The sequence below is a fragment of the Marmota monax genome, unplaced genomic scaffold (assembly GCF_021218885.2).
Source record: "Marmota monax isolate L192 unplaced genomic scaffold, Marmota_monax_Labrador192_F-V1.1 WCK01_AAM20220418_F8-fsc00211, whole genome shotgun sequence".
Lineage (NCBI taxonomy): Eukaryota > Metazoa > Chordata > Mammalia > Rodentia > Sciuridae > Marmota > Marmota monax.
Genome location: NW_026694080.1, coordinates 793,752 through 821,460, shown reverse-complemented (window position 1 = coordinate 821,460; position 27,709 = coordinate 793,752). Strand labels below are relative to the sequence as shown.

General features: G+C 45.0%; 1 protein-coding gene and 1 long non-coding RNA gene across 5 annotated transcripts in view; one reads left to right on the top strand and one right to left on the bottom strand.

Moving 5' to 3' along the window:
- Znf76 (zinc finger protein 76) overlaps positions 1-26,410 on the top strand; it is a 34,757-nt gene extending 8,347 nt beyond the window's left edge. For 2 of the 4 annotated variants that reach the window (XM_046464378.2, XM_046464379.2), the window contains 13 exons: positions 12,145-12,313; positions 16,529-16,609; positions 16,717-16,794; positions 18,193-18,392; positions 20,705-20,821; positions 21,085-21,160; positions 21,725-21,850; positions 21,970-22,149; positions 22,971-23,204; positions 23,282-23,460; positions 24,046-24,210; positions 24,924-25,037; positions 25,557-26,410. In XM_046464378.2, the coding sequence (XP_046320334.1) occupies positions 12,241-12,313; positions 16,529-16,609; positions 16,717-16,794; positions 18,193-18,392; positions 20,705-20,821; positions 21,085-21,160; positions 21,725-21,850; positions 21,970-22,149; positions 22,971-23,204; positions 23,282-23,460; positions 24,046-24,210; positions 24,924-25,037; positions 25,557-25,661 (1,728 nt within the window). In that variant the 5' untranslated portion in view covers positions 12,145-12,240 and the 3' untranslated portion in view covers positions 25,662-26,410. The remainder of the gene's footprint in view (positions 1-12,144; positions 12,314-16,528; positions 16,610-16,716; positions 16,795-18,192; positions 18,393-20,704; positions 20,822-21,084; positions 21,161-21,724; positions 21,851-21,969; positions 22,150-22,970; positions 23,205-23,281; positions 23,461-24,045; positions 24,211-24,923; positions 25,038-25,556) is intronic. The other 2 variants (XM_046464381.2, XM_046464380.2) reach the window with 2 other exon arrangements.
- On the bottom strand, positions 14,653-27,598 carry LOC124106691 (uncharacterized). Its single transcript, XR_009228636.1, has 4 exons — positions 27,386-27,598; positions 23,350-25,066; positions 16,176-21,658; positions 14,653-15,221 (listed from the first exon to the last, which is right to left on the bottom strand). It is a non-coding gene; the product is annotated as an uncharacterized LOC124106691 (long non-coding RNA).
- Between the last annotated feature and the right edge of the window lie 111 nt (positions 27,599-27,709).

Genomic DNA, 27,709 nt, shown 5'->3' with positions numbered 1-27,709 from the left:
TTTTCATTTAATATTTTCAGACCAGGATTGACTAGGAAACTGAGGTTTCAGAAAGGAAAACCTATAAGGGGCACCCTACTCTACTGTGAAGCAAGTCTCTTTGACCAGGTAAACAAGAATATGAGATAGAGCTCATCCTGATTGATAGGTCATACACAAGATTAGTTTAGAGTGTATGGAATCATCCTCTACCACTTACTGAAATGGGAGATTTTGTCCTGGCGAATGGAAAAAACAAAAGCAAAAACATATTTGAGTTGGAAAACAAAAAAAAAATAAAATAAAAACAGATACAAATCTAAGTGCAGCTAAAGCCATCATCTTTTTTTTTTGAGAATTTTTTAATATTTATTTTCTAGTTTTCGGCAGACACAACATCTTTGTTTGTATGTGGTGCTGGATCGAACCCGGGCTGTACGCATGCCAGGCGATCGCGCTACGGCTTGAGCCACATCCCCAGCCCATAAAGCCATCATCTTTAACTAAGGGCCTTAACGTGCTTTGGGTGCTGTTTCCTAAAACTACAAACAAATCTCTGACCCTGGCAGTTATCAGTCAAGCTATAGAAACTTGAAAGTGTCATGAATCCTATGCAGATGTTTGTTTTGCTGATAGAAGCACAGAAAGATCTGTGGTGTTGGGTAGGTTTTTCAAAGCTTCATGGCCTGTAAGACCGTCAACAAAGTCAGAGTGCCTCTTCTAGTGCCTCTGGTTTAACACCCCCAGAGCTTACCCTCCAGTGAATTGTTCATCTCTGATCTTACTGTATAATTGTTCATTTGTAGGAATTCCCTATTTTAGTATGGTTGATAAAGTATGAGATCCAAATAATTAAGAGAAGAACAACGTTATTGGTGTCCCTTGAGATTGTAGAGCTACCCTGAGGCTTGGATTCAGGGGATGTAGCAAGGGTACCCTCAGGTTCTTTTCTGTGACAGGGACCAAACTCAACTTAGGAAGTATTGTCCTGGGGCCACATGGAACAGTAAGGGAGACAGGTAGGCCTTGCTAGACCACTATTTCAGCAGACCAAACCTCATGACCAGGCTGAGAACACACTCCTATTGGAGCCAGTGTGTCTTCAATTCCTGTGTAGACTCACTGTTGTCTTATGATAAACCTGACCAGCTTTCATATGGTATTCAATAATGGCATCCATGAATTATGAAGCTAAATTTTAGATGTGATTTGCTACAAATCTGTAATGTAGAGTTCATCCTATTGTTACTGAATTGTCATGATTGGACACTCATGATTGGAGAACATAGATATTCCTGTACCCAGCATAGAAGTATAAAGTGCATTTCATGGGTAATACATTCTTAAGGCTTAATTTTTTTTTTAATATTTTATTTACATTTTTTTAGTTTTCGGCAGACACAACGTCTTTGTTTGTATGTGGTGCTGAGGATCGAACCCGGGCCGCACGCATGCCAGGCGAGCACGCTACCTCTTGAGCCACATCCCCAGCCCAAGGCTTAATTTTTTAAATATAAAAGATATACATTAAAAAGTCACTTTCCATTATCATGACCCAGTCACTCAGTTATCCTTCCACAGACAACCCTGGTTAATAATTTCTTGACTTTCCTTTCATAGATTATTTTTTAACGTTAATAGGTGGCACACAAAAGACACTATTTTATACCTTGTCAGTTTTATTTCCTTTTTTTTTTTTTAACATTTATGTTTTTGGGGCTGGGGTATATATAGCTCAGTTGGTAGAATGCTTGCCTAGCATGCACAAGGCCCTGGGTTCAATACCCAGAACCACACACACACACACACACACACACACACAAATACATATCCATATATATATATATTTTTTAGAAGTAGTTGGACACAATACTTTTTATGTGGTGCTGAGGATTGAACCCAGGCCTTGCACATGCTAGATGAGTACTCTTCCGCTGAGCCACAACCCCAGTCCTCCTATTTTTTAAATACATTTATTTTATTTATTTGTTTTTCTGTGATGCTTAGGATTGAATCCAGAGCCTTGCAAGTGCTAGGCAAGTGCTCTACCGCTGAACCACAGCCCCAGTTCACTTATTTCCTATGTTTTGGAGATCATTCCATATCATGTGAGGAATCTGTGGAATTTCATCTATAGATGCATGCAGGGATGCTGTGACTAACCTTGAACATACACCATTTTTTAATTTGTTCTTTTTAGATATGCATGACAGTAGAGTGTATTTTTTAAAAAATAGATTTTTAGTTGTAGTTGGATGCAATATCTTTATTTTATTTATTTTTATGTGGTGCTGAGGATCGAACCCAGCGCCTCTCATGTGCTAGGCAAGCTCTCTACTGCTCAGCCCCAGCCCCAGCCCCAAGTGTATTTTTTTTTAGATGTTGATGAACCTTTATTTTATTCATTTACTTATATGTGGTGCTGAGACTCGAACCCAGTGCCTTACACATGCTAGGCAAGTGCTCCACTCTGCCATGCAACCAGCACGCGAGCTTCATAATAGAGGTTCGAAGCATAGAAATTAACTAGTGAGTTTTAAAATTAAAGGACATAATTCTAGTTACCTTTATTGACCAGCTCCAGAGACAGCTCCTCCTAGCTCCCACCTCCAGCCACCTAATGCGGTGGCGAGGTTAATACAAGAGGCCAGCGAGAGAGGGAGAACACGCCAGGGAGTGAGCTTTTATTGGGGAACAAAAAATTCAAGGGAAAATTCCATCCATTGAAGGTCAAGGGGGGGGGCAGCATTCCAAGGTCAGGGTCAGTGATTGGTCTTCGGGTCAGTGGTCAGGCACACCTCCACCCGGACAAGCCCTCGCACCTGGGACAGGGTGGGGAAGGCTCTGACACAGTTACATCTAAGCGCCTCTCACCCAGCCAGGGAGGTAATTCAAATCACGTGTGAGAATGGCTTCCCACACTCCACCACTGAGCCACAACCCCACCCCTGTGTATTTTTTTAATATTTATTTTTTAATTGTAATTGAACACCATACTTTTATTTTTATTTATTTATTTATTTATTTTTATTTTAATTTTTTTTGGTACCAGGATTGAACCCAGAGGCATGTAACCATTGAACCACATCCCCAACCATTTTTTTTGTATGTTATTTAGAGACAGGGTCCCCTGAGTTACTTAGGGATTCACTAAATTGCTGAGTTTGAACTCATGATCCTCCTGCATCAGCCACCCAGTCACTGGGATTACAGGCCTGCGCCATCCTGATAGGAGGCTATTTTTATTTCTTTATTTTTATGTGGTGCTGAGGATCAAATCTAGGGCCTCGCACATGCGAGGTGAGTGCTCTACCGCTGAGCCCCAGCTCCAGCCCAATAGAGTGTATTTTGACATATTATACATAGATATCTGAGTATAACTTATTCTAATTAGGATCCCATTCTTGAGGTTGTACATGATGTGGCGTTTCACTGGTGGTATATTCCATATTTGAACATAGGTGAGTTATGTCAGGTTCATTCCACTGTCTTTTCTATTCTCATACTCCCTCCCTTCCCTTTCCTTCATTCCCCTTTATCTAATCCACTTTTTTTTTTCTTTTTTGGTATTGGAGATTAAACTCCGGGGCACTTGACCACTGAACCATATCTCCAGCCCTATTTTGTATTTTATTTAGAAACAAGGTCTCACTGAGTTGCTAAGCGTTTGCCATTGCTGAGGCTGGATTTGAACTCGAGATCTTCCTGCCTCAGCCTCCCGAGCCACTAGGATTACAGGCATGCGCCACTATGCCCAGCCTGAAATTGTGTTCTTCCCTCCTGCCCCTCGTTGTGTGTTAGCATCCCCATATCAGAGGGAACATTTGACCTTTGGTTTTGGGGGATTGGCTTATTTCACTTAGCATGATAGTCTCTAGATCTATTCATTTACCAGCAAAAGTATTAAAAAAAAGTCATAAAGTCATTCTTTTTTATGGCTGAGTAATATTCCAGTATTTATATATAACACATTTTCTTCATTCATTCATCTCTTGATGAGCACCTCAGTTGTTTCCATAGCTTAGCTATTATGAATTGAGGTGCTATAAACATTGATGTGGCTTCAACACTGTAGTGTGCTGATTTTAAGTCCTTTGGGTATACACCAAGGAGTAGTATAGCTGGGTCAAAGGGTAGTCCATTTCAAATTTTCTGAGGAATCTCTATTCTGCCTTCCAGAGTGATTGCATCAATTTACAGTCCCACCAGCAATGTATGACTATTCCTTTTTCCCCACATCCTCGAAACATGCCATTTTTTAGACATGTAGATTAGATGTGAAATTGCTGGGTCAGATGGTATATACAGTTATAATTTTTTAATGATATTGCCTAACTACTTTCTATAGAGATTATACCCAATGTAATTTCCCACCAAAAGTCTGCCTGTTTCCCCACAGCCTCATAGACATTTTTTTGAATTCAGAATGTACCAACTTCCTGAACATCTGCAGAGGATACTGAATCATGAGATCCCACCATGACACTCTTCTACAAGTCAAAATATCCCATTTAAAGAATATTGCATTTAAAAATATGTCCAAGAATACCTGTGCTTTTGGTGGTTATGTGGGAAGAAAATTCCTAGAGGGAGAAGTTCACCACCTCAGTATTTATGCTGGCATGAATTAAGAGAGAAATAGGAGTTTTCCTTTGCAGGACCTGGGAGAGATGGGTGTAGGAATTAATAGGAAGGTTATGGGAGAGAATTAAGGGAAATCCCAAGAGGATAGGTGTTGGAATCCAAGCAAGCAGTTCAGTGTAGAACTGCCTGGTGAGTGTGTCTTTTAGTTAAACAACTTCTTTCTTTATTTTTGGTTTTTTTTGGGGGGTGGGGTGGGGATTGAACCCAGGCCTCACATGCTAGGCAGGCACTCTACCACTGAGCTACCTCCCCTGGCTCCTCAACTATTTTATTTTTAAAAAAATCGTATCCCATTTAGCACAACTGTTCATTTGTCTTTGGTCTCTTCTGGCCTCGTCTGAAATGGAGTTGAGGTTTTATGTACATTGGAACTAGATGTTCAATATTGTCTTTTTTCACTTACTGTTAATTTGTTAAACCCCCTCCATCAATCCAGATAGGCTTCATGGTTCTTGTCTAAAATATTTAAACAAGAATCATTATGCAAGTAATTCTTGTCTTTTGTACATTCTTTTTGTGGGATGAATTATGAAGACAGGGTTTTTAGATCTTGAATCGGGAATCTTTCCCAGTGGGGTTAAGCATTAACAGATTGTTCTCTTGAAAGCCAGAAGCAACCTCCAGTGTCATCAGCAAGACACACTTGTGCCTGTCTCTCTGCCTTGCCACCTTTGATTGTTGGATTTGGATTTATTTGTAATTAATAGGCTATTTCTTAAGTAGTTTTAAATTTACAGAAAAATTGAGCAGAAAGTTCCCATACACCCCCCTCCCGTTTTATCATTAAAACATGTTGCATTGTCATGGTGTATTTGTTACAGTTAATGAACAATATTGATACAGTATTGATAATTGAAATCCATAGTTTACATTAGGGCTGACTTCGAGTTGTGCATTTTATTGGTTTTGCCAAATGTATAATGTCATGTGTCCACCCTTAAGATAACATACAGAAGAGTCTTATTGCCCTGTGAGCCCCCTGTGCTTCACTATTAATCCTTCCCTCCCTCACTCTGAACTTTTGGCAGCCATGTTTTTTTTTATTGTCTCTGTAATCTTTCCCAGAATGTCATAGAGTTGGAATCATATTGTATACAGCCTTTTCAAACTGGTTTCTTTCACTTAGCAATATGCATTTAAGATTCCTCCATGTCTTTTGAAGGCTTGATAGTTCTTTTTTGTTTGTTTGGTTTGATTTGGTTTTGAAACCAGGGAACACTTTATTACTGAGCTACATCCCCAGCCCTTTTTATTTTATTTATTTATTTTTTTGAAATAGAGTCTTCCTCTTGCTGAGGCTGTCCTCAAACTTGTGATCCTCCTGCCTCAGCCTCCAAGTTACTGAGATTACAGATGTGCACCACCACACCCAGTTTATAGCTCATTTATTCTTATTGCTGAATAATATTCCATTGTAAGGGTGTACCATAGTTTATTAAAGGACATCCTTGTTGCTACCAGTTTGGGGCAGCTATGATTAAAACTGCTGTAAATGTTTATGTGCAGGGTTTTTTCTGCAGACATAAGCTTTCAACTAATTTGGGTAAATACCCAAGGAGCATGATTGCTAGGTCATATGATAAGAGTATGTTTAGAGGGCTGGGGATATGGCTCAAGTGGTAGCGCACTCGCCTCACATGCATGGGGAGCTGGGTTCGATCCTCAGCACCACATAAAAATAAAATACAGATGTTGTGTCCACTGAGAACTAAAAAATAAATATTAAAAAAACCCTCTCCCTCTCTGTCTTAAAAAAAAAAAAAGTATGTTTAGAATTGTAGGAAACTGCCAAAGTGTTTTCCAAAGTGCGTGTTCCATTTTGTATTTCCACCAGCAGTGAATGAGAAATTCCTGTCGCTCCACATCCTTGCCAGCTTTTAATGTTGTCAGTGTTCTGGATTTTTACCGTTCTAACAGTTGTGTAGTGATATCTCATTGTTTTAATTTGCAATTTTCTAAGGACATGATGTTGAGCATCTTTTCATATGCTTATTTACCACCTGTACATCTTGTGTGGTGAGATGTCTGTTCAGGTCTTTTGCCCATTTTTTTAATTGGCTCACTACAGCTTGTGACTGTCTCCCAGCCTTTCCAGGATTGGCTGCTGAATTTTATACTTTTACTTTGATTTTTGGCAATTTAACAATTACATTGTCATGATTATTCTTTCTTGTTAAGTATTGAGTGTAAATCTTTTAAAAAGTATTTATTTATTTATTTATTTTTTTACTTGTGTGAATTCATAATGTACCCTTATTTGTTCAGTGGGAATTGGATATTGTTTTGGAGATCAGTATTTGTCTGTTTTTAAATATTTAATTATTTTTTCTTTAATATTTTCCTTACTATTGATTTTTGTTAACCAACTCTTCTTTTCACTTGATTCTCTTTTGCTTCAAAAGTTCAAAACTATTTTCTCTTCTAATTAGGATTTGATATTGTTCCATTTTGATGAATTGATGATATAAAATTTTGACCATTTTGTCGTAGGGCAGTGTTTTTAAAATAAGGTATAACTGTGGTGACTCTTTTCAAGCCAGTGGTAGCCTCCAATCTGAATTCTAGAAATGATTCAAATTTACCTTCATCATATCTGCTAATTTGCTTGTTGGTATAAAAGTTATCCTAAGGATAATCCTCCCCAAATGCCTTGATTCTAGACTTTTTTCATTAACTAAAGGTGGTTTGAAACCCAGCCATGATTGCTTTGTTGGGTGTTTATAAACTGAGATATTAAAATTCACTTGAATATATGGCTGAAATTTAGATTTTTAAGTTAATTTTTTTAGTTCAAATGAATTCTCTTCTATAATAATGGAGGTCTGTTTTTTTTTTTCATTGCCCTTTGGAATTAGAAATAATCCACTCTGCCTAATTACTCCCTTTTCTGTGACTAATTCACATCTATAAAGTTGCAGTAGCCAAATAGGAACCATACTAAAAGTGATTTGGGTTTTTAAAATCATTGTGCCTTTTGCAAAGAGATGTTTAGCTTATGTTTTAAATTTGTGTTATGTTAGTGCAAACTTCTGTTATTAATTTCCTGTTTTCTCTTCAGTGCTTAAAAACCCACAGAACTAAGCTCATTTCACTAGGGATTTTTTGTGCCTTGAAGTCTTTTTCTATAATAACAAATACTGAATCATTTTACTGCACTCTCCCAAATCTGGTTCTAATTTGTTTTCCACGTGTCTCCATCAGCCTTCATCCCTCCCAACCCAACATTTATTTGTCATTTGTAAGAAGTTTTCTATGTTTGCAAATAAGGAATTTTCTGAGTGAAAATTGTCATAATTTTTTTTTCTGGTCAAAGTTGAACATTCTTCTCCTTCCAAGCAAATGTTTCATTTTTTAAAAATTTTTTGGCTTCTAAACACAGTTGCCCTCTGGTCTGATTGAGGCAGAGTACAGAAAGCCCTGTCCCAGTGTCCAGGGAGTTCTGCTTGGCAGAGGGTGATGGAGTGGCTAGCTAACAGGTGCCTAGAGTCCGAGCAGCCTGTTTGGATGTGGATCAGATCAGATCTCAACCATGACAAAGTGGAGAAAGGCAATACCACAGCTGCTCTTTAGTTTCCCGTCTTTCACATCCCTTATTTTTCTGCTTTGAGATGGTCATTTAAGCACATCTTGTTTGAGGGAGAGACTTAAAAATCTGAAGCCTCTAAACCAGTTTTTCTTAATGTTACCTCCCAATAATCATAATTTATGTTTTACAGTAGAAAACTCAATGATAGATTATGGAATCATGGAGTTGTCTCCTTCTCAGTGCCAACAGTGTGTACGTTCATTTTTAAAAGCATGACAAAACTGGACTTGGGGATCGTCCTGGGAAAGTCAAGAGTACTCCTTTTCAGTCTCAACCTTTTGCCATCACTCTTATTCTGCTTTTCCTTCTCCCCTTGGTCTGTCCCCCCTGTACCCAGCTCAAGTCATTGATAATCCTTATACCCTCTAAGGAGAAAAAGATCAGCTGCCCCCCGCCCCATCCACACTTCTCAGAGGGCCATGGGAGTTATAAATCTGAAATGCCCGTTACAGGGAGAAACTGCTTAGATAGCCATCCTCGGGCAATGACAGTTCTCTCTGGCTCTGCCTGTGTCACTGTTGTTGGTTCGGTGCCAGCACAAGAAAATTCAGAGTAAACCATCAATTACAGAAGGGAAAGGGAGATGCTAGTATCTGTCCGGCAGCCGTGAAACATCCTCACTCCCTGTAGTCAGCTGTGTTGGAAGCAGCCTCAAGGATTGGGGAAATCTGGAGGTAATGTGGGCTATTTTAAAGGTTTATATTATGAAGCTTCAGGAAGAAAAGTGGATGAATTGGAGCCAGATGCAAGATCAGGCAGTCAAGTGTGTTTTCTTTGAACCTAAGAAGGATTATTTTGGGTAATGTGGCTACCAGCCATTCCCTTTTTCCACTGTGGGTAGACCAAGAAGGATTGGGTTTAAGTTATGGTGGATGGGATGGAAGTTGAGCAACCTGTATTCAAGTGTTTTGAGTGCTGACAGTGTGTCGGTCACACTGGATTAGCAGGGAGAAGTGTGCCAAATTTTGAAAAGTCTAGGCAGCGGGGCCTGCTAGCCTGACTTTGAATCCTGGCTTCAGCACTTGATAGCTTTAGGAAACTTAGGCAAATTAGTATCCCTGTACACCTCAGCAACCTCATTTGTAAAGGGAGGATAAAGTACCTACCTTCTCTTATGGTTATCGTTAAGATTAAAAATTAATTCAGGCAGAGTGGTTTGAACAGTGGTTGGCATATACTATGGGGAACATGCTGAATAACTATAAATTAGTATGAGCGGTGGAAAAAATCAGTGTCATCTGGGCCAACACTGTATGTTATAGATTAAAAAAAAAAATCACATACAATCAGGATGAGAAGCCAGTTCTACAGACCTCTAGTGTGGGGCTGTTGCCATTACTCCTGACTAACGTTTTAGAAATCCACATTGCTTCAAAAGTGTTTCCCTTTAGGTCCCTCTTCTTTCCCCTCTCCTCAGAGCCAGTATTTGTAGAGCACTTCCTATGTACCAGTGCTGGACTAAAGGCCAATGTATGTGACTTCATTCAATCCTTACAGCAGCCTGGGAAGCAGGTACCACTGTTCTGTGGCATCAGGTTCAGATTGGTTAATTTACTTGCCCGGTGCTACACAGCTTCCAAGCAACTGAGCCTGAATTGGAACTCAGGCTGCCTCTAGAGCCTGTGCTCTTAAATTTCCCTTATGATGTTCCTGTGGAATACAGACATGCTAAATTAAACCAACCATTTGCTGCCAGAGCTGGCAGAGCCCAGCCATAATAGCTTGGGGTCATTGTGCTGTTTTTAAACCTGGATCTCTCCTGTGTCCTTATTTCTGACATAATGTGATTATAGTGAAACAGGTTACAAAAGATTCTCCCTTCCTGATTAAGAGAATGAAAGTTGAAGATCAGGGAGCAGAACAAGAAAAGTCAGAACCAGAGCTTTTGTAAAATAGAGACCATTGGGGATTATCAGGAGTGTAGGCAAAGTTGAGGTCACTTCTAGGATCCTGACAGACCAGGGAAGTTGGGATGACAGCATACTAGAGAACTTTAAAGCACTCTTTGAATCAAATGCACTGGGTTCAGATCCTCCTCACACACTAGGTGTATAAACTTGAGTAAATTATTTGATGTAAAACAGGGAAAATAATGGTATTGAAGTATAGGATTGTCTTTAATGTGTATAATATGTCTCACTTGATTAGCTCTTAAGTATTGCTCACTTTTATTAATATTGCTCCTTGGAGCCTAGTTCAATCAGTCAATGTTTATAGACAGAATGAATGAATAATTCTAGTTGAGATGCCAAGCCTGGGGTAGAACATCCCAACCACTGTATCACAGATGAGCTGTAGTTATATGAAGATATTGATCTGCTTAACCCTTGATGCTGCCAAAGCCCCAGTAGTTGTTGCTAGCATCAAGCAGTAGCATCTGCCATGTGACATACAAATATCTTCCTGACTTCGTGCTCTGATGTGAAAACAGGATATAGCTGATAGGTCATGAGGATCAAGTAAGCAGGCCAGAGGCCAAGTCCAGGAGAATTCTGTGGATGAGTAGAAAAAGAATCTTAACAACTGCCAGGCATGGTTGCACATGCCTGTAATCCAGCAAATCAGGACACCAAGGCAGGAGGATTTCAAGTTTAAGGCCAGCCTTAGCAACTTAGTGAGACCCTGTCTCAAAAAGGGCTGGGAATAGGGGTAGGGATATAGCTCAGTTGGTAGAGTGCTTGCTTTGCATGCACAAGACCCTGGGTTCAATCCCCAGCACCACCGAAAAAGTGGGGGAGGGGGCTGGGAATGAAGCTCAGGGGTGGAGTGCTCCTGGATTCAATCCCTGGTATTACCAAAAAAAAGAAAAGGAAAAGGAAAAAAACAAAAACAAAGAATCCTAACAACTAGACCAAGAACAGATGCTATGGGCTTCCTGCAGGCTTCACAGGTGTTGGGGGGTGTTGTTCTACAACTAGAATAGATTCCATGCCATGGCAGATACATGAGAACCTGGTGATCACTCCAAGAGGATCTGTGCTAGCCCACAGCACAAGGTGCTGGAGAAGCCACTGTAAACCAGAAACCGGAGTAGAGCCTAGAATCCTATGTAGGAAACAGGTGTTAAAAGTCAGTTGAGGTGCTGGGGATATAGCTCAGTTGGTAGAGTGCTTGTCTCACATACACAAGGCCCTGGGTTCAAACCAAAAAAAAAAAAAAAGTAGGTATTGAAGGAGATGAGCCCAGGTGTATGTTAGGAAGAGATGGTACCCAGGGCTACAGAAATCTGTAACAGGACCTACCCATGCCTGCAGAGTGAATTTCTAAGGGTGATAAGAAACTATTAAAGGGTTTGAAACAGAGAAAGGGGATATTTAAGTTTGTATTATTTTTAAGGTCATGCTAATAGGGTGTTGGAAAATGAATTGTAAACAGGCAGAAGTTTATCTGAGGACATAATCTGAGAGATGATACTTACTTGAAATAGGACTTTTTGGGGAAAAGGAGAACTCAGAGATAAACCCACTGCTTCTGGGTAGATGGAGGTACCACCCTTGGGATGGGGGTACTAGGGACATAGGACAGTTCTGAGGTATTGGGGGATGATGTAAGTCCTGTTAAGGACTTGTTCCATTACCCACGGGGTCTTCCCTGAGGTTGGTTAACAGTGCTGGTGTGTGGATGTTGGAGGTCATGGAGAACCAGCAGCAGTGAAGTTGGCCGCCTGCCTTTAACCAGGCTCCCCCCTGAGGGGAGCGAATTTAAAACTAGGTTTTGATCATGAATTCTTAGCTTACAGCCAGTTTGACATGCTTCTCTTCTGTGCTCATCTTTTAGAATTCTTATATGTGTATATTTTTAACCCTTTTCATAAAAACCAACATAATTTTCTACTTTAATAAATTTATTTCTCTGTCTTCTTAGCTAGCCTCATTAACTCCGTGTGCCAGAAGAAAGCCATGAAACTTTTTATGTGACACTGTTTATTTTCTCAGACTTGTGACCCAGAAGGAAATCTCTGACCTCACCTGTGGCTCTTGGTGGTGGCCAGAAGCCAACTTCATGTCTGAGTGCATGAGCAGCAGTTTGCCATGGAGAGCTTGGGTCTACAGACGGTGACCCTTAGTGATGGGACGACAGCCTATGTCCAGCAAGCTGTCAAAGGTGAGTATTTCCCAGGACCTCAGGATCCTATCCCTCAGCTTCTAGAAAGGAGTATCCCCTTCTCAGAGTCACCAGCCTGCACTCCTGCCTGCTCATCCCTGCCCTCCTCCACAGCTTACTCTGCGTGAGAGTCTGAGATACTTGAAAATGGGTCTCTTTAAAATAAAATGCTACCTACACAAGCTAGAAAATCATATTGCCCCAGCTATAGGAGCCAAGACGTCTCAAAGAGTAGAATTCCTTACATGGAGTGAGCAGTTCATGAGTATTTCTGGGATGGATGAACACAGTCCTGGATATGACTTCCTACTTTTCAAATGTCCAGTTTCTCGATGCATTCTAGAGGAAGTTCACCATCTTAATTGCATCAAGTTCAAGCACTCAGACTATGTCCTGGGCAATTACCTGTACAAGCTACTTTTCTAGATTCGAGGGGGTACTGAAGCAGAGAGCTTATGCCTTTGTTTCTGGGTCTAGTGGGTACCAGAAATAAAACTATAGGATGCATAGTTAAATTTGAATTGCAGATGAACAGCAGATACTTCTGTAGTATAAGCATGTCCCAAATACTGTATGAGGTAGACATGTATAAACAAAGGATTAAATGCTAAAAAGTAAAATAAAATAAAATAATGGCACTAAATACTAGTTGGATAGCCCTTATCCAAAACACTTGGGACCAGATGTATTTTAGATTTTGGAAATTTTTGGGTTTTAGAATATTTGCATAGACTTTACCTGTTAAGCATCCCTACTCTAAAATCCATTCAGATTTTGGAGTACTTCAGATTTTGGATTTTTGGATTAGAGATGTTTAACCTATCCTAAGAACAATTTGTTATTGATCTGAAATTCAGATTTACCAGGAAATCGTGTATTTTATCTGCCAACCCTATCCTCACTTTCAGGGAACTTCAAATTAAGGTAGGTTTGGAGTCAGAAGAGAGCGCTGTTGAGGGAAGGGCCCACACGCAGGGATATCCTCCTTTATTGCCAGCATTCTCAAGCATGCCAGGTGATAGTCATGTGTTCCCTGGACTGGGAAAACGCTGCCTTATTTCCACTTATTTGACCTGTTCTGGGTTTCATGAACATCACTGTTCTCATGGCCACATTATTATTGTAGTAGTGTCCTCCTTCATTTCACCACACTCCCAAAATAAACTTGCATTCCTAGGTTAAAAGATAAGTTTCAGTAATTTTATTTAAAATTGTCTGTTCCCTGATAATGACTAAAGACATCCCTTAATCTCATTAGTAAGGTCTTTCCATATGACATTGTTGGGGAGGGTGCCTGCTAGAAAGGGTTCTCGTCAAGAGCTGTTTCTGATGTGTGCATTCTTACTAGCTTCATTCCATTGAGGATCGAATTTCTGGAGCTACTTCTGAAGCCTTAAACTCTCTGACTTCACACCACAGGTCCCGCCTCTCTAGTGTAGTGAGATGGATGGAAGAACTTAGGATCTGTAGATGGGCCTTTGTTTACTCTTTGGACCTAGTTAGTTCCCAAGCCTGTCTTCTGCTGATAATTAATGGTTGAATTAATGAGTAAGAAGCGAGTGAGACATCTGACCATAAACATGTCTTTCCTTCTTATATTTGAACCTCCTTGCCTCCCTCACCTCTCTGTCACTCGTCACTTCCTGGTGCTGTTCCTACCTCCTCCATAGTGTGGCAGTGTGCACATGTACACACATCATCACATTCCCTTCTGATGAGCTCCCTAAAGCTTTTGACAGAGGCACTTTCATCTCTGTCAGCAGGAATTCTGTGCGGGCCCAGCTTCACCAGCAGGAGAACCCTAAAATTGCATGAGATTTACCTTTAATTAGGGTAATTGTTCAAATCTAAAAAATTTAGGAATAGAAGAATGTGCTATTCTTAAATTCATTGGAACTATTCTGGTTCAGTATGGATATGTGATCACCCTTGTATAATGGGTCACAAGGCCCCTTGTGAGGTAGTTATTCTGCCCTGCTTTTCCCTATTGTAGTGTCTGGTTGTTAGAAGAAATTGTCCATTAAAATTTTTTCTCAAACAACTCTTCCAATGTCTTGTTTCCTGCCTCAAAGCCTCCCCACTCTGTTGGCAGCTCTGCTAATGCTTTCAGAACGCCAAAAACTAGTGCCATTTTCAGGACAGAAACAGTGGGGAACAAGGATGGTCTTCTGCTCTCAGGGTAGGATAGGAGCAAGTGGGTCCTCCTTATCTCGGCTGCCTTTCCTGCTTCTCACATCTGTTTTCATCTCACCTGCCTCCGGCCAGGTTATAGGACTGTTGGTTACTGACCCCAAGAAGATTCAGTGCCGCAGTCTGGCTGGGCACAATTCAGGAGCCACTTGTCAAAAGAAATGAACTTTATTTTTAGAACCACACACGCCAAACAAAACAGCTCCTCAGGAAAAACCCTCAGAGCCCAACTGCCACCACCAGCTTCCCACAAGCCTCTCCACCTCCCCGCCTCCTCCTGCTCTTGAGGCCGATTGGCTGGGTCGCATGGGCGGAGCCAAAAAAAGTTCCCCAATGAGCAGCTCCGTAGTCTGAAAGGGCGGGAAACAGCCCAATGAGCATCACTGCAGAGGAGCCAATCAGCTAGATGTTGCTGGGGCTGCTGTGAGCCAATCATCAGCTGGCAGTCTGAAAGTTTGCTGGGGCCCCTTCGGCTGTGGCTCTCAACAATTCAGTCTGGAGACAAGTTTGGGGACTCTTCTGAAGGGGAGATAGCAGAAAGCTGGGCCAGAAGTAGCCACCTCATTCTTTTCCTATCTCATAAGAATCAAATTCCAAAATGTAAAACTTCTAAAGAAAGGGGCTGGGGATGTGGCTCAAGCTGTAGCGCGCTTGCCTGGCATGCGTTCGGCCCAGGTTCGATCCTCAGCACCACGTACAAACAAAGATGTTGTGTCCACTGAAAAATAAAAAATAAAAAAAAATTAAAAAATAAAATAAAAATAAAATAAAGGGACAAACAAATCACTTGTAATTAACTCTTCAGTCTCCCTTACTTTCTTACCTTTCTTCCTTCCCCCTCTCTCAGACTCACTGGACACGAGGACGGGGGCATCTAATTCTAATTCCAAGAGCCTTTTAGAAGTTCTTTCCAGTAAGATAAAGGAAGGGTACTATCTTAGGAAATCTGCAGTCTTAATTTTTATCATGTTTGTTGTGTTGCCTTATGTGAGTCAATTTTTTATTAGTAGTAGCAGTAGCAATGGGGTAAGACTAGATGAACACATAATAGCATAATAGTCCCACTCAGCTTCGTGTTGTTTTGCTTTCCATTTCTTTTAAAATGCACATTGGACTGGTTACAATAAGAGTTAAAATTTGCTAAGGACTTATCACATTCTCATTTATCACATTGAACCCTCACAGCAACCATATGAGGAAGATAGAATTTTTGTTTTGTCTTATTTTTCAGTGCTGGGCATTGAACCTAGGGCATGTGCATTCTAGACAAGTGTTCTACCACTGAGCTACATCCTCAGCCCCCAGGAAAATGTAGTTCTTAAGAAGAGGAAACTGTTAGGCTGGGTATATGGCTCAGTTGGTAGAGTGCTTGCCTCCTGTGCACAGGGCCCTGGGTTTAATCCCCAGCACCACCAAAAAAAAAAAAAAGAAGAAGAAGAAGAAAGAAACTGAGACACAAAGATTAAAAAGCTGACCCAGGCCACACAGCTTGTAAGAAATAGAGCTGGAATTCACACTCAGGAGGCTTAAACTGGTTCCAGAACCCATTACTTTTAACCACTGTGCTATACTACTGTCTTATCAGAGGCTCAAGGTCTTGGCACACTACCACAGTGTGAAACAAAGGAATATATTTTGATTTCATTAGTTTGAGCTGTGTCTGAGTTTTTACCATTTGGGTCCCTCCTGGGTTTCCTTTGTTCTCCATTTAGTTCAATCTCAGCAGTTTCTGTTAGGCTGGAAATCCCCACTTTGCCGGGCTTGGGCGGAATAATAAAGGAAGTTTCTCCCCTGTGAGTGACAGGAAGGGGATCTGCTGGGAGATGCAAGGTTCCTGAATGACAGGATGTCTTTATTCTCAGTGCCTCAAGGCCCAGGCCTAGGAAGTTCAGGAGCAAGGAAACTTGGTGAACATTATCTGTGCTACAGGCTCATGCCCAGAGTCTCAAATGGCCTTTTCTAAAAACAGGCATCTCTGAGTCCTTTTCAGGCCTGGCCCATTTCTCTCCATTTCCACCTCCATAGGAGAGAAGCTGCTTGAAGGGCAAGTGATCCAGCTTGAGGATGGGACCACCGCATACATTCACCAAGTGACAGTACAGAAAGGTGAGGACACCAACACACCCCTGGCTTGTGGAGGGATGGCAGTCCCCATCAAGGACCCCTCTGTGGCTCCAAGCTCCAGAGAAAGACTGGCATTGCTCTCATTACAGAATCTCTCTCCTTTGAGGATGGACAGCCTGTGCAACTGGAAGATGGCAGCATGGCCTATATACACCGCACACCCAAAGGTGGGTTCATGGACATCACAACTGACAGGGAAAAGAATGGACACAGAACTGACAGAGGTCAGGGCAGAGGGGATAGAGTGGCACATTGTGATGATTAGAATATAGACACAGATGCTGTCCTCCCCGAAGCACATGTATGCTCACCTTTGTTAGCAGCCTTACCCACCTTTCCTGTGCATACAGCTGTCTCTGCCACCAGGAGGCTAAGCTTTAAGAGTCTGTACGTGGGCCTTGGTGGTGACTTTGGCTCCAGCACGTCCACAAAGTATTAAGGCTTTAAATAGGACTTGAGGACATCATCCGTAGCCAGGAAAAAAGAAACTTAACCAATATTTAAGAATAGAGCTCCTGCCAGGTTCGATACCACATGCCTGTAATCCCAGAGGTTCAAGAGGCTGAGGCAGGAAGATCATGAGCTCAAAGCCTGCCTCAGCAGTGGCAAGGTTCTAAGCAACTCAGTGAGACTCTGTCTCTAAATAAAATACAAAATAGGGCTGGAATGTGGCTCAGTGGCCAAGTGCTCCTGAGTTAAATCCCAGTGGCCAAGTGCTTCTTGGGCAACGACTATATGTCAGCCATTGTGCTAGGCATGAAGCATACAAGGGAGAATCAAGTTAGACACAGTCCATGCTCACCCATAGTCTAGAGGGGGAAAGAGAAGTGAAATAAGCCATCACTGATGAACTGATCATTACAAGCTGGGATCAGGCTCAGGGAGGACTTCTCTAAGGAAGTGATGCTGGAACTGAGAGCTGAAGGATGGATAGATTTAGCTAGGGGAAGGAGGGTGGCAGGGAGCATTCAGTACTGCAGACAGAGGAATAGCATGGTAGGCATGGAGCTGGAGAGCTGGGAGAAATAATGGCACATTCTAGGAACTTCTGGGAGCTAGAAGACTAGGGGAGAGAGGAGAGTGGTTAAGAGGAAGCCAGAATGAGAAAGGCAGAGCACTCACTGGTTGCATTGGGGTTTGGATCTTGGTGTTTGTCCTAAGACCAGTGGGAAACATTTGAACTGTTAAAGCAGTTAGGTGATGGGATCACCTTTGTGTCCTGTAAGATTCCTATAGATGCCATGCTGCCTAGAAGGAAGTAGAACAGGGGAGAGGTGCTTGATCAGGAAGCCTTTGTGGCCATCTAAGCCCAGGTGATGGTGGTCCCATTAGGTCCTTGAGGAGCTAGTGAGTTTCCAATCAGCACACCATAGAGACCTTGTCCTTAGGAGAGGCAACCCCAGAAGGAATTCCCACTAGCAAGAAGGAATCACCAAGGTGAAGGCCAGGACAAACTTGATGTTGAAACTCCTTGGAATGTGTACCTTTCATTAAGTTAAAGCCAGGTTCCCAGCTCTGTCTTCTCCTCTTGTGTGGCTTCAGGGCTAATCGTGTGTTCCTTGCAGAGGGCTATGATCCCAGTGCCCTGGAAGCTGTGCAGCTGGAAGATGGCTCCACTGCCTACATTCACCATCCTGTGGCTGTGCCATCAGACAGCACCATCCTGGCCGTGCAGACAGAGGTGGGCTTAGAAGATCTGGCAGCAGAAGATGATGAGGGCTTTAGCGCAGACACAGTGGTAGCCCTGGAGCAGTATGCAAGCAAGGTGAGCACGCAGATCCTGACACTATCCCTCACTCACAACCGTGGGGCTTCACCTGTCCACTACCTCTTGGCCCTACCAGAACTTCACCTCTCCAGAGGACAGGAGCAGCCCTGTGCTTGAACATGACCTGGGCAATACTGTCTTTGCCCCTCTACCCAAGTTACCCCAGATCATCTCACATGTCCCTGTCCAGGGCATGGGCTGGGTCTGCTACGGTTGATTACATTTATGCCTGTCTCTGAAGAGAGAAGGCTGCTGTAAAAAAAAAAAAAAAAGTAGCATTGTGTGATGGGAAGTTAGGCCCAGCTTCTCTTTGGCTGCTGTAATAGTCCTCTGTACTTTTTAGGAAAGCCCCTGCCAGTGTCTTTTATTAGTTTTTTGTTTTTGTTTTATCCACTGAAGTCAGATACTCTTGTATTTATTTCTTCTCTGCAACTATTTAGTCACTGGGAAAATAAGCATGGCAGGGCAATGACCAGGGCATATGCAACAGAGCAGGTGGGATTCTTGGAACCTGAGGCCCACACAGTAACTCAGTTGAAAAATAGACTCCTGGCTCAGGGCTGGAGATACAGCTCAGAGGCAGAGAACTTGCCTAGCATAAGCAAGGCCCTGGGCTTGATCTCAAATACTGAAAAAAGGAGGAAAAAAAGGCTCTTTCCCTTCAAATACCAGTCATTCTGAGCATCCTCTGCTGAAACTGTGGTGCTGCCTGTTGGAAGACAGGAACACAGAGATCTGAGATCTGTGAATTTTCCAGATTGGAGTGATCTTTCCCTGGCTGGACCGCAGAGCTTTGGAGTATTTGTGGCAGTTTCCTGAAACACCAGATTTACCCAAAGATTGAAGAAAAGTTGTTTTTATACAGTGAAATTGGCTGTGTGGTAAAGGAAAAGAGGAAATCTTCATGTCACTTCAAAATGAAACACAAACTGGTATGGTGCTGCACACCTGTAATCCCAGTAGCTCAGGAGGCTGAGGCAGAAAATCACAAGTTCAAAGCCAGCCTCAACAATTTAGAGAGGCCCTAAGTAACTTAATGAAAAAGGGCTGGGGATGTGCTCAGTGGTTAAGTGCCCCTAGGTTCAATCCAGTTCAAAAAAAACACCACACAAAACTGTGGCAGACCACTTTTAGCTATTGCCCACTCCCACCCCTGTTCCCAGGGAATATTTTAGAAACCAAATGTGAGACTGACAGCTGATGGAAAAAGAATTGGTCTTTATTTAGACCATGAGCCCTGAAATATGTGCTGGCTCTGCCGTCACATAGTCCAATCTCAGGTGAGTCACTCCCCTCCCAGGCCTCAGCTTATTCCTCTCTAATACCATAATATGGAACCAGATGATCTCAGGGTTGCTTCCAGCTCTGATGATCCTTGACTCCCTAATTACAGGGAGCTGGTATGACATGGAATGAAATCTGAGTGCTTGTGTGGGTGTCAGCTATTTGCCCCTCTGACCTGGAGCCAAATTAGACAGATCTTGCCATGAATTTGGTCTTACCCTTTAGTCCTCTCCTCACTATGACTTCCAGAGTTCTAGGATCTCCTGAAAAGACCAGAGTGTGATCCTGCAGCATCCCAAAAGAAAAGAGTAAGGGACAGTCCCACTAGGACCATGCCTAGGAAAGCAGAAGAGTAGTAAGGGCTCTCTGGTCTGAGGCTGGTGTCAGACAGGTGACTCTAACAGTGTCCCCAGGAAATTAAATAAAACAAAGGATTTGTTAGTTACCTGGGTGCTGTAGTTAGGGCTTAAATTTGTGCCCCCTCTTTTAGAGCACTTCTGGTTGTAGCCACTTCACTGTGGGCCCCTTGCCCTGCCAGGTGAACCTGGCTGAGCTCATCTACACAGCAAGCCCCCTTGTTCATGCTCTTTCTGTGCAGTTTCCCACCAGGAGGAGGAGGCCCTCCTATCAGAGGATGAACATATCAAGAATTGCAGCCTCTTAGGAGTGTGTGGTTAAAAGGGAGGTTCCTGGAAGTCAGCCTAGCTCAAGTATGGCCATCCAAATGCCCCACCTCACCTAATTGGCTACGAGATATTCCTTCTTCAGTAGCTACCACAGCCCCTGTGACTGTCCCCGCTCTGTCCATCAGAGATGAGTATGACTTCATATTGCCAGCATGGCTTCTCTTGCAGTGTGCCTGAATATCTGTTCCCTTTCTGTCTGGATATGTCCTCTACCCTAGAGGCCCTTGATAGTTTTACCATGTTATTGAGTCATAGGCTGTCAGTTGGACCCTGTATGCTACCACTTCTTTTCCTTCAATGGGGAGAATCCATATAGGGACCCTAAGACTTTTTCCTCAGGTTCTACATGACAGCCAGGCTCCTCATAATGGCAAAGGGCAGCAGGTTGGAGACAGAGCATTCCGCTGTGGCTACAAGGGCTGTGGGCGTCTCTATACCACTGCACATCACTTAAAGGTAAGGTGGCTAGTAGGCAATTTTCAGCTCTACCTACCTTCCTGCCAGGCTGAAATTCTGCCATTCTGCTTTTTTGGAACTGGTTCCTGCCCTCAATTTGCACATTACCTTCTAGAGGGAAGAGATACATACACAGAAACATCAGCACAGGAGGTTATGATACACATGTACAGAATAGCAGGGAAGAACCAGGGCCCTGAAGAGAACCAGAGACGAGCCTATACTCCTGTCCCTCTGAATTATGCAATTTCTTGTCCTCACAGGTGCATGAACGAGCTCACACAGGTGACCGTCCATACAGGTGTGATTTCCCCAGCTGTGGAAAGGCCTTTGCCACAGGTAACTTACCTGGATGGAGACTGAAGGTAGACTGCTTCCAATTGAGAGCAGAGGATTCTAGATCAGCTTTGGGGCCTCCTTGAGAGAGGCACAACACAGGCTGCCAATCTAGAGAAACTACTGAGAGTGCTCTGACCTGCAGGTGCTGCCTTTGAAGGAAACCCTGCTACAGAAGCGAAAGGCAGCATGGTCAAGGCCAGTGGAAGGAAACAGGGGCATAGGTAGAGAGACACTCCTTGTCATATCAGCTCTGAAAATCATTAGATGTGGGGTGCTGAGGGCCATGGCATCTCTGGGCTATATTTTTCCTTCTGTGAAACAAAGACCTTTAGCCACAGATTCTCTAGGTTCTCATACTTACATTTTTGTAATGCTTCCAGCTGCTACAGGAGAGGACAAAGTGGGCTTTTCTACGCCCTCTTCCCTGCCCAGGCAACATAGAATAGACCAGTGTGGGCTTTTGGAGCCTCCCAGAGCACAGTTTAGGATGGAGGGCACCTGTAAATGAGGCAAGCAGTGGAAGATGAGGTCCCACTGGTGCTCTACCCCACCACACTTGCATAGGCTATGGTCTGAAGAGCCACGTTCGCACCCATACTGGTGAGAAACCATACAAGTGCCCAGAGGAACTGTGCAGCAAGGCCTTCAAGACCTCAGGAGACCTACAGAAGCACGTCCGTACCCACACTGGTAGGCAACGCCCTGCCCACCCCTGGGGAAGGGGGACTCAGTTCACCCAGTGCCATCCCTTTCTTGCTCCAACATGGCCACCTTTCTTGAGCCACCCCTTACACCCCCCATCTGCACAGGTGAACGCCCATTCCGGTGCCCTTTTGAGGGCTGTGGCCGCTCCTTCACCACATCTAATATCCGCAAGGTACATGTGCGCACCCACACAGGCGAGCGGCCCTACACCTGCCCCGAGCCCCACTGTGGCCGTGGCTTCACCAGCGCCACCAACTACAAGAATCACGTGCGCATCCACACAGGTGGGCCAGCTGGCATGCGAGGACCACCCTCTAGAGGCCCCACCTCCCTCTACTGTAGGCTTCCGATCTGAAACACACTCTCAGCTCCCAGTCTGGAGCCCTTCCCCGTCGGCCATTCCAGGCTGGTCTGGGGGTGGGTATCCCCAGAGCCACTGTTTCACTAGCAGTAAGTGGTTCCTCCATTTCCAATTAGGTCCAGCCTGTCAGGTATTGCCAGCCCTCTGGGGGGGTCCCTCAGTTCCCAACCATTCCTCTATCCCTGCCCTAAACTCTGCTCTGGCTGAGTTCCTGAGAAGACCCCAGGGTCAAGAATGGTGGGGAAGAAACAGTGAAATGTCACCTTCAGCTTCTCACCTCATCCACTGTGCATATGACTCCTGTATGTCCTCACCCTCCCCAATGTCACATCCCTTGTCCAGCCTTCTGTGTCATCTCTCAGCCATGCATGTCTACCTAACACTTCAGACCCTATTCCCGCCTCCTGCCTCTTTTGTTCACCACTCTCCAACCTTCCACCCTCAGCCTCATCAGTCCTCAGTGCCCCTCTACCCCTTCCCCAACCCCAGCCTTGCCCCACCCCATTCTTTCACCACTGCACTTCAGTTACATTAAATCAAACCTGGGCTCAGAGATCCCATGCCCAGGTCCTCCATGTCATCCACTGGCCATCTTCCCCAACTCTGTCTGTTCAGAGTCTCAGGTCTCAGTCCCTCTCCTTCCCTCTGGCTTTCCCTTCACCAACCCTGTCCCCCATCCCTGTCCCCTTAGTTTCCCCCTTGCCAGCCCCAGTTCCCACCCCCCTCACAGCCCAGTGTCCCCAGGGGAGAAGCCATACGTGTGCACGGTGCCAGGCTGTGGAAAGCGCTTCACTGAGTACTCAAGCCTGTACAAACACCATGTGGTGCACACACACTGCAAGCCCTACACCTGCAGCACTTGTGGCAAGACCTACCGGCAGACCTCCACCCTGGCCATGCACAAGCGCAGCGCCCATGGCGAGCTAGAGGCCACCGAGGAGAGCGAGCAGGCCCTGTATGAGCAACAGCAGCTCGAAGGTGAGGGGAGTGGGCAGGGGGCAAGAGTCGGGCAAGCCAGACCTCCCAGATGCATCCAATGGCAGGAGGTAGCCTAGGCTCTCCTCTCCTAGCCGCCTCTACAGCTGAGGAAAGTCCACCACCCAAGCGAGCTCGCATTGCTTACCTGTCAGAAGTGAAGGAAGAGGGTGATGACATCCCAGCTCAAGTGGCCATGGTGACTGAGGAGGATGGGGCTCCCCAGGTGGCTCTCATCACTCAGGATGGTGCCCAGCAGGTACAGGGCTGGGGCAGGCCAAAATGACCACTTCATTCTCTCTAGGAACTCTGGGGAGCTCTGAAGTTCTGACAACCCCACTTCCATGCAGATTTCTATTTTAGCTCTGTGGACTTCAGAGAGCTAAAGCTGAGGGGACCAAATCGTGTAGCCCAGCCTCTTGCTTCCAGCCTAGTCTCAGCTTCTGGAAAATAGTAGCTTTCCTCTTGGAAGCTGATAGGTGTCCAACTGAGACATTTGAATGTCCTTCTCAAGAGGCACGTTGGTATAGGGTTCCGGAAGCCTGGAAGTCCCACCAGTGTTACCAGCCAGCAGTATAACCTGGCCCTTGTCCACACCCTCTCTGCCCAGTACACGTAGGCCTTCTAGAGGTGTCAGGGATGAAATTTGGTGAAGACCCTGATGCAATAGCAGGGCTTGAAGGCAAAGTGGTGGTCACAGAAGTGGTTAGTCAATTTTAGCGTAGCTCTCTGCTGTCTTGGCCCTGTTTTGCTTGCTTATCTGGGAGAGCAGACACCCTCCTGAGGGGTTTTCAGACACCCCTTTTCTGGTGTTCCAGCTCATCTTCTCCCCTCCTTTTGGCAGGTCAGCCTGTCCCCAGAAGACCTGCAGGCCCTGGGGAGTGCCATCAGTGTGGTAACCCAGCACGGCAGCACCACCCTCACCATCCCCAGCCACAACGATGACCTGGCCACATCTGGCACACATACAGTCACCATGGTCAGCGCTGATGGCACCCAGACGCAGCCCGTATGACCAGGCAGTTTGCTTAGGGTTTCTTGTTCTCTTGTTAACCTTTCCATGGGGTGGGCATGAAAGTACAGGCCAAACTAGCCAAGCCTTTTCAAGGACAAAGATTCCCCACCATCAAAGGTCTTCCCCGCAGCTCCTCTGGGCAACTCAAACCTTTAAAAGCATTTGACTTGAGTTGGGTATCATGGCCTGTAATCCCAGCCACTCAAGGGGCTTAGGCAAGATGACCAGAAGTTTGAGGCCAGCCTGGACAATTTAGTGAGATCCTGTCTTTTAAAAAAACTGCTGAGAGCATATCTCAGTATTAAGTACCCCTGGGTTCAATTCGCAGTACAGCGCACACTCACACACACACAATGGGGTCAAGAGATGGTTTCTAAATCTCAGTTTACTCTAAATTTGCTTTGCTGAAAAGTAGGCAATCACTTTTTCATGAACTTCAAGGTCTATTTTCAGCTGAAGGGATTAAATTCTCTCTGGGGTCCTTTATAACTCTGTCCTACGATTTGAAATCCTGAATTCTCCTGGGCTCTAAATTGGAGAAAAACACAACCTCGTTCATCTCAGAGCCTCAAACTAATTAATATGATCTACATGGTCTTGTCCATTTTTTTCTGGGTTGTTCCTAGCCATCTTGTGTGGAGTGGTTGTTATTAGGAGTGGGGAGATGGAGGGTACTGCAGGTGGGTGGAAGATCTTCTGTGTTTCAGGTCACAATCATTACCTCTGGGGCTGTGGTGGCCGAGAACTCAAGTGTAGCATCCCTTCATCATCAACAGGTGGCGCTGTTGGCCACAGCCAACGGAACACACATAGCAGTGCAGGTGGGTTGAAGTCTGAGAGGAAAGGGGATCTTAGACCAGAGAAGGGAACAAGTGGGGAAAGGAATTCAGTGGAATTCTTGAAGAGAAGGGCATCAGACTCAAAAGGAGCCCATTTCAGAGGACAAATCCCTTCCTGTCCATCCACACATATGTCTCAAGCTCTTTCTTGGCTAAAGCAGCATAGGAAAGCCCTTTCCAGCCTTCAGGATAACTCCCGTGGCAGTCCACCTGTGGCTCAGCCATTCATCTCTGTTTCTTCACCTGGGACTTAACGGTGGATGATCACTAAGGTTCTCTCCAGACAATTAGTCTACAAACAAACCAATCTTTCTGACCCTGGGCCATCCTGGGTCCCTGGCCATACCTAACCTAATAGAATTCTTCATGGTGAACCTTCTGTTATTGGGGCCCTACTAAGAGCTTCACATGTGACCCTGGGTAGATGGAGGGCATCTACCACATACCACTAATGCTAGGATCTAATAGGGAGTATCTCACATGTTCCTCCCTTCTCCACAGCTGGAGGAGCAGCAGACCTTGGAAGAGGCTATCAGCGTTGCCACTGCTGCCATGCAGCAAGGGGCCATGACTCTGGAGACAGCAGTGTCGGAGAGTGGTTGCTGAGCCCGAGGGCTGGCTCCCACTTATGCTGAAGGAGGTGCTGTGCTTCACAGGCGGCTCTGCCTCCAAGGGCCCCAGCTGTGGCTGAAACATGGAAGGTGGCCACATAGGTCTCGGGTGAGACAGCAGCAGGAAAATGGTCTAACTGAAGGGGATGGGGGCCCTACACAAGAAGGGCCAGGCAGTGGGAATTGGGAGTGTGTCATCCTCAGGAGCTGAGGAGCACAAGCCTGATCACCAGGCTGCCCTGGGCGCCCACTCTCCTCCCTTTGGAGAACACCCTTCCCACCTTCAGTCCATAACCCTTCTCAGGTGGAGTTTGGGGCTGCAGTGGGGACTGGCCTCTACCATGACTGGTGATGGCCTACCAGGGGAGAGAGCTAATAGCTCTTCAGCCCAGTGGGGGCAGAGCAGGCCTAGCCCTGCCCCTCCCAGCAATAACCACCTCCCCAGAGGCCAGCAGAGATGCCTGGCCACTTGGCACTAGGGACTTCCTGCCACCACAGTAAGAATAAATTCCTCAGGGGCCTGTGGCTGGAGTAAAGGTGCCCAGCTCCCACCACCCAGCAACCCCCCAACCTCTCAGTGGCAGAGAGGCAGGGAGTGGCCTTGTACATAGATTGCTGGGGATTGGGGTTAATTTGTTTTGTGTGTGTTTTTTTTTAATTCTATTTTGATAATTATTATTTTTCCCTGCTCTGGGTGGCGATGGCAAACAGGTGAATGCGTATTTAATAAAAGTTCCAAGTTTCCACCTGGTTTCTTCCATCCTTTCAGCTCTGGACCCTGGTGGCAGGGTTGATCAAGTCAAGCTTTCAGCCCTGTTTCTCTGACGCAAACTGCTCGGCCTTGATGCCTAACTGGTAGGCTGGGCTACCTGGGACCCAGTTAGGAGAAAGGCCTCATGTAAGATAAGCCCAGGAGAGCTGCTGGTGTCTTCCTACCACCTGAGCAGGTGGGCTCTAGGGTGACCACTGCTTCCAAGCTCTAACTGAATCTCGGTCATTGGGATGGTGGGCTGGAAGAACTCTTTTCCTGCCTTATCTTTGTGGAATGTAGCCTGAGCCCTTCCAGCCCCAGCCACTCCTGACTGCACACAGTCAGCTCCTCCCAGGGGGCAAAGCCTCAGGTTAAAGCAGGGCTGAGGGGCACCTCCGTCAAGGTTACCAAGTTTCTGATGCCTCGCTGCTCTGGTGCTGAAGCCCTGGTTATGTTACCCAACCCTGGGAAATGGGGTACACCCAGAGTCTGGGGCTCTGTTGTGGGATTTCAAAGCCATAATCAGACTGAAAAGTGAGTGGTAAGATCAGACCAGTCCCAGTGGGAGGAAGGGATGCAGGGGAAGGAGCTGTGGGTTTGACCCTGCCCAAGCGGAAGCACCGCAGGAGCTGGAGATGTCTCTTTCCCTCTCTCAACTGTGATGGTGTCCCAAGCCCCTTCCTACCACGTGAGAATGGAACCCCATCCCCTGGCCCATACTCCTAGTATAGCTAGAAGGCTCCCATTTACTCTTGCATCCCTTTGGAAGCAGAATAGTAAGGCATGCCCCTAGCAAGGGAGTGTCTCAGAATTGTCCTGCAGGTGGCTTGAAATCCCTACTTCTGAAGTGGATATGCCCAGCCCTCATGGGCTTTGGGTCTAAAGATATGGTAATACCGATATGGAGGGCCCCAAATCCCAAAACTGCCCCTGCCAGAATCCCTGAGTTTGGGCCCCACAAGACTCACCCTTGTGTGTTTCAGATATAGTCTGGTGTCTTCAGGGCCACCAGGCCCAGAGTGACCAGTGCCCTCTGTGCCTTTTAGAGCCAATGCCCAGGGAATAGTAAGCCAGCAAATCAAATGCCAAGTCTGCCTGACCTAGAGAGGTGCCCTGGCTGGGTTCTTCCTCTAGCTTTGTGGCATTGTCTTTGTTTTCTTCCTCTTGGGTGGAGCCCTGCCATTCCTCTTGGGTGGAGCCCCACCACCAAGGTTACACTAGGTGGCACTAAAAGAAATGCTTTACCCAAAGCCTTCTATGGACTTTACATCCATTCTCAGACATCTGTACCA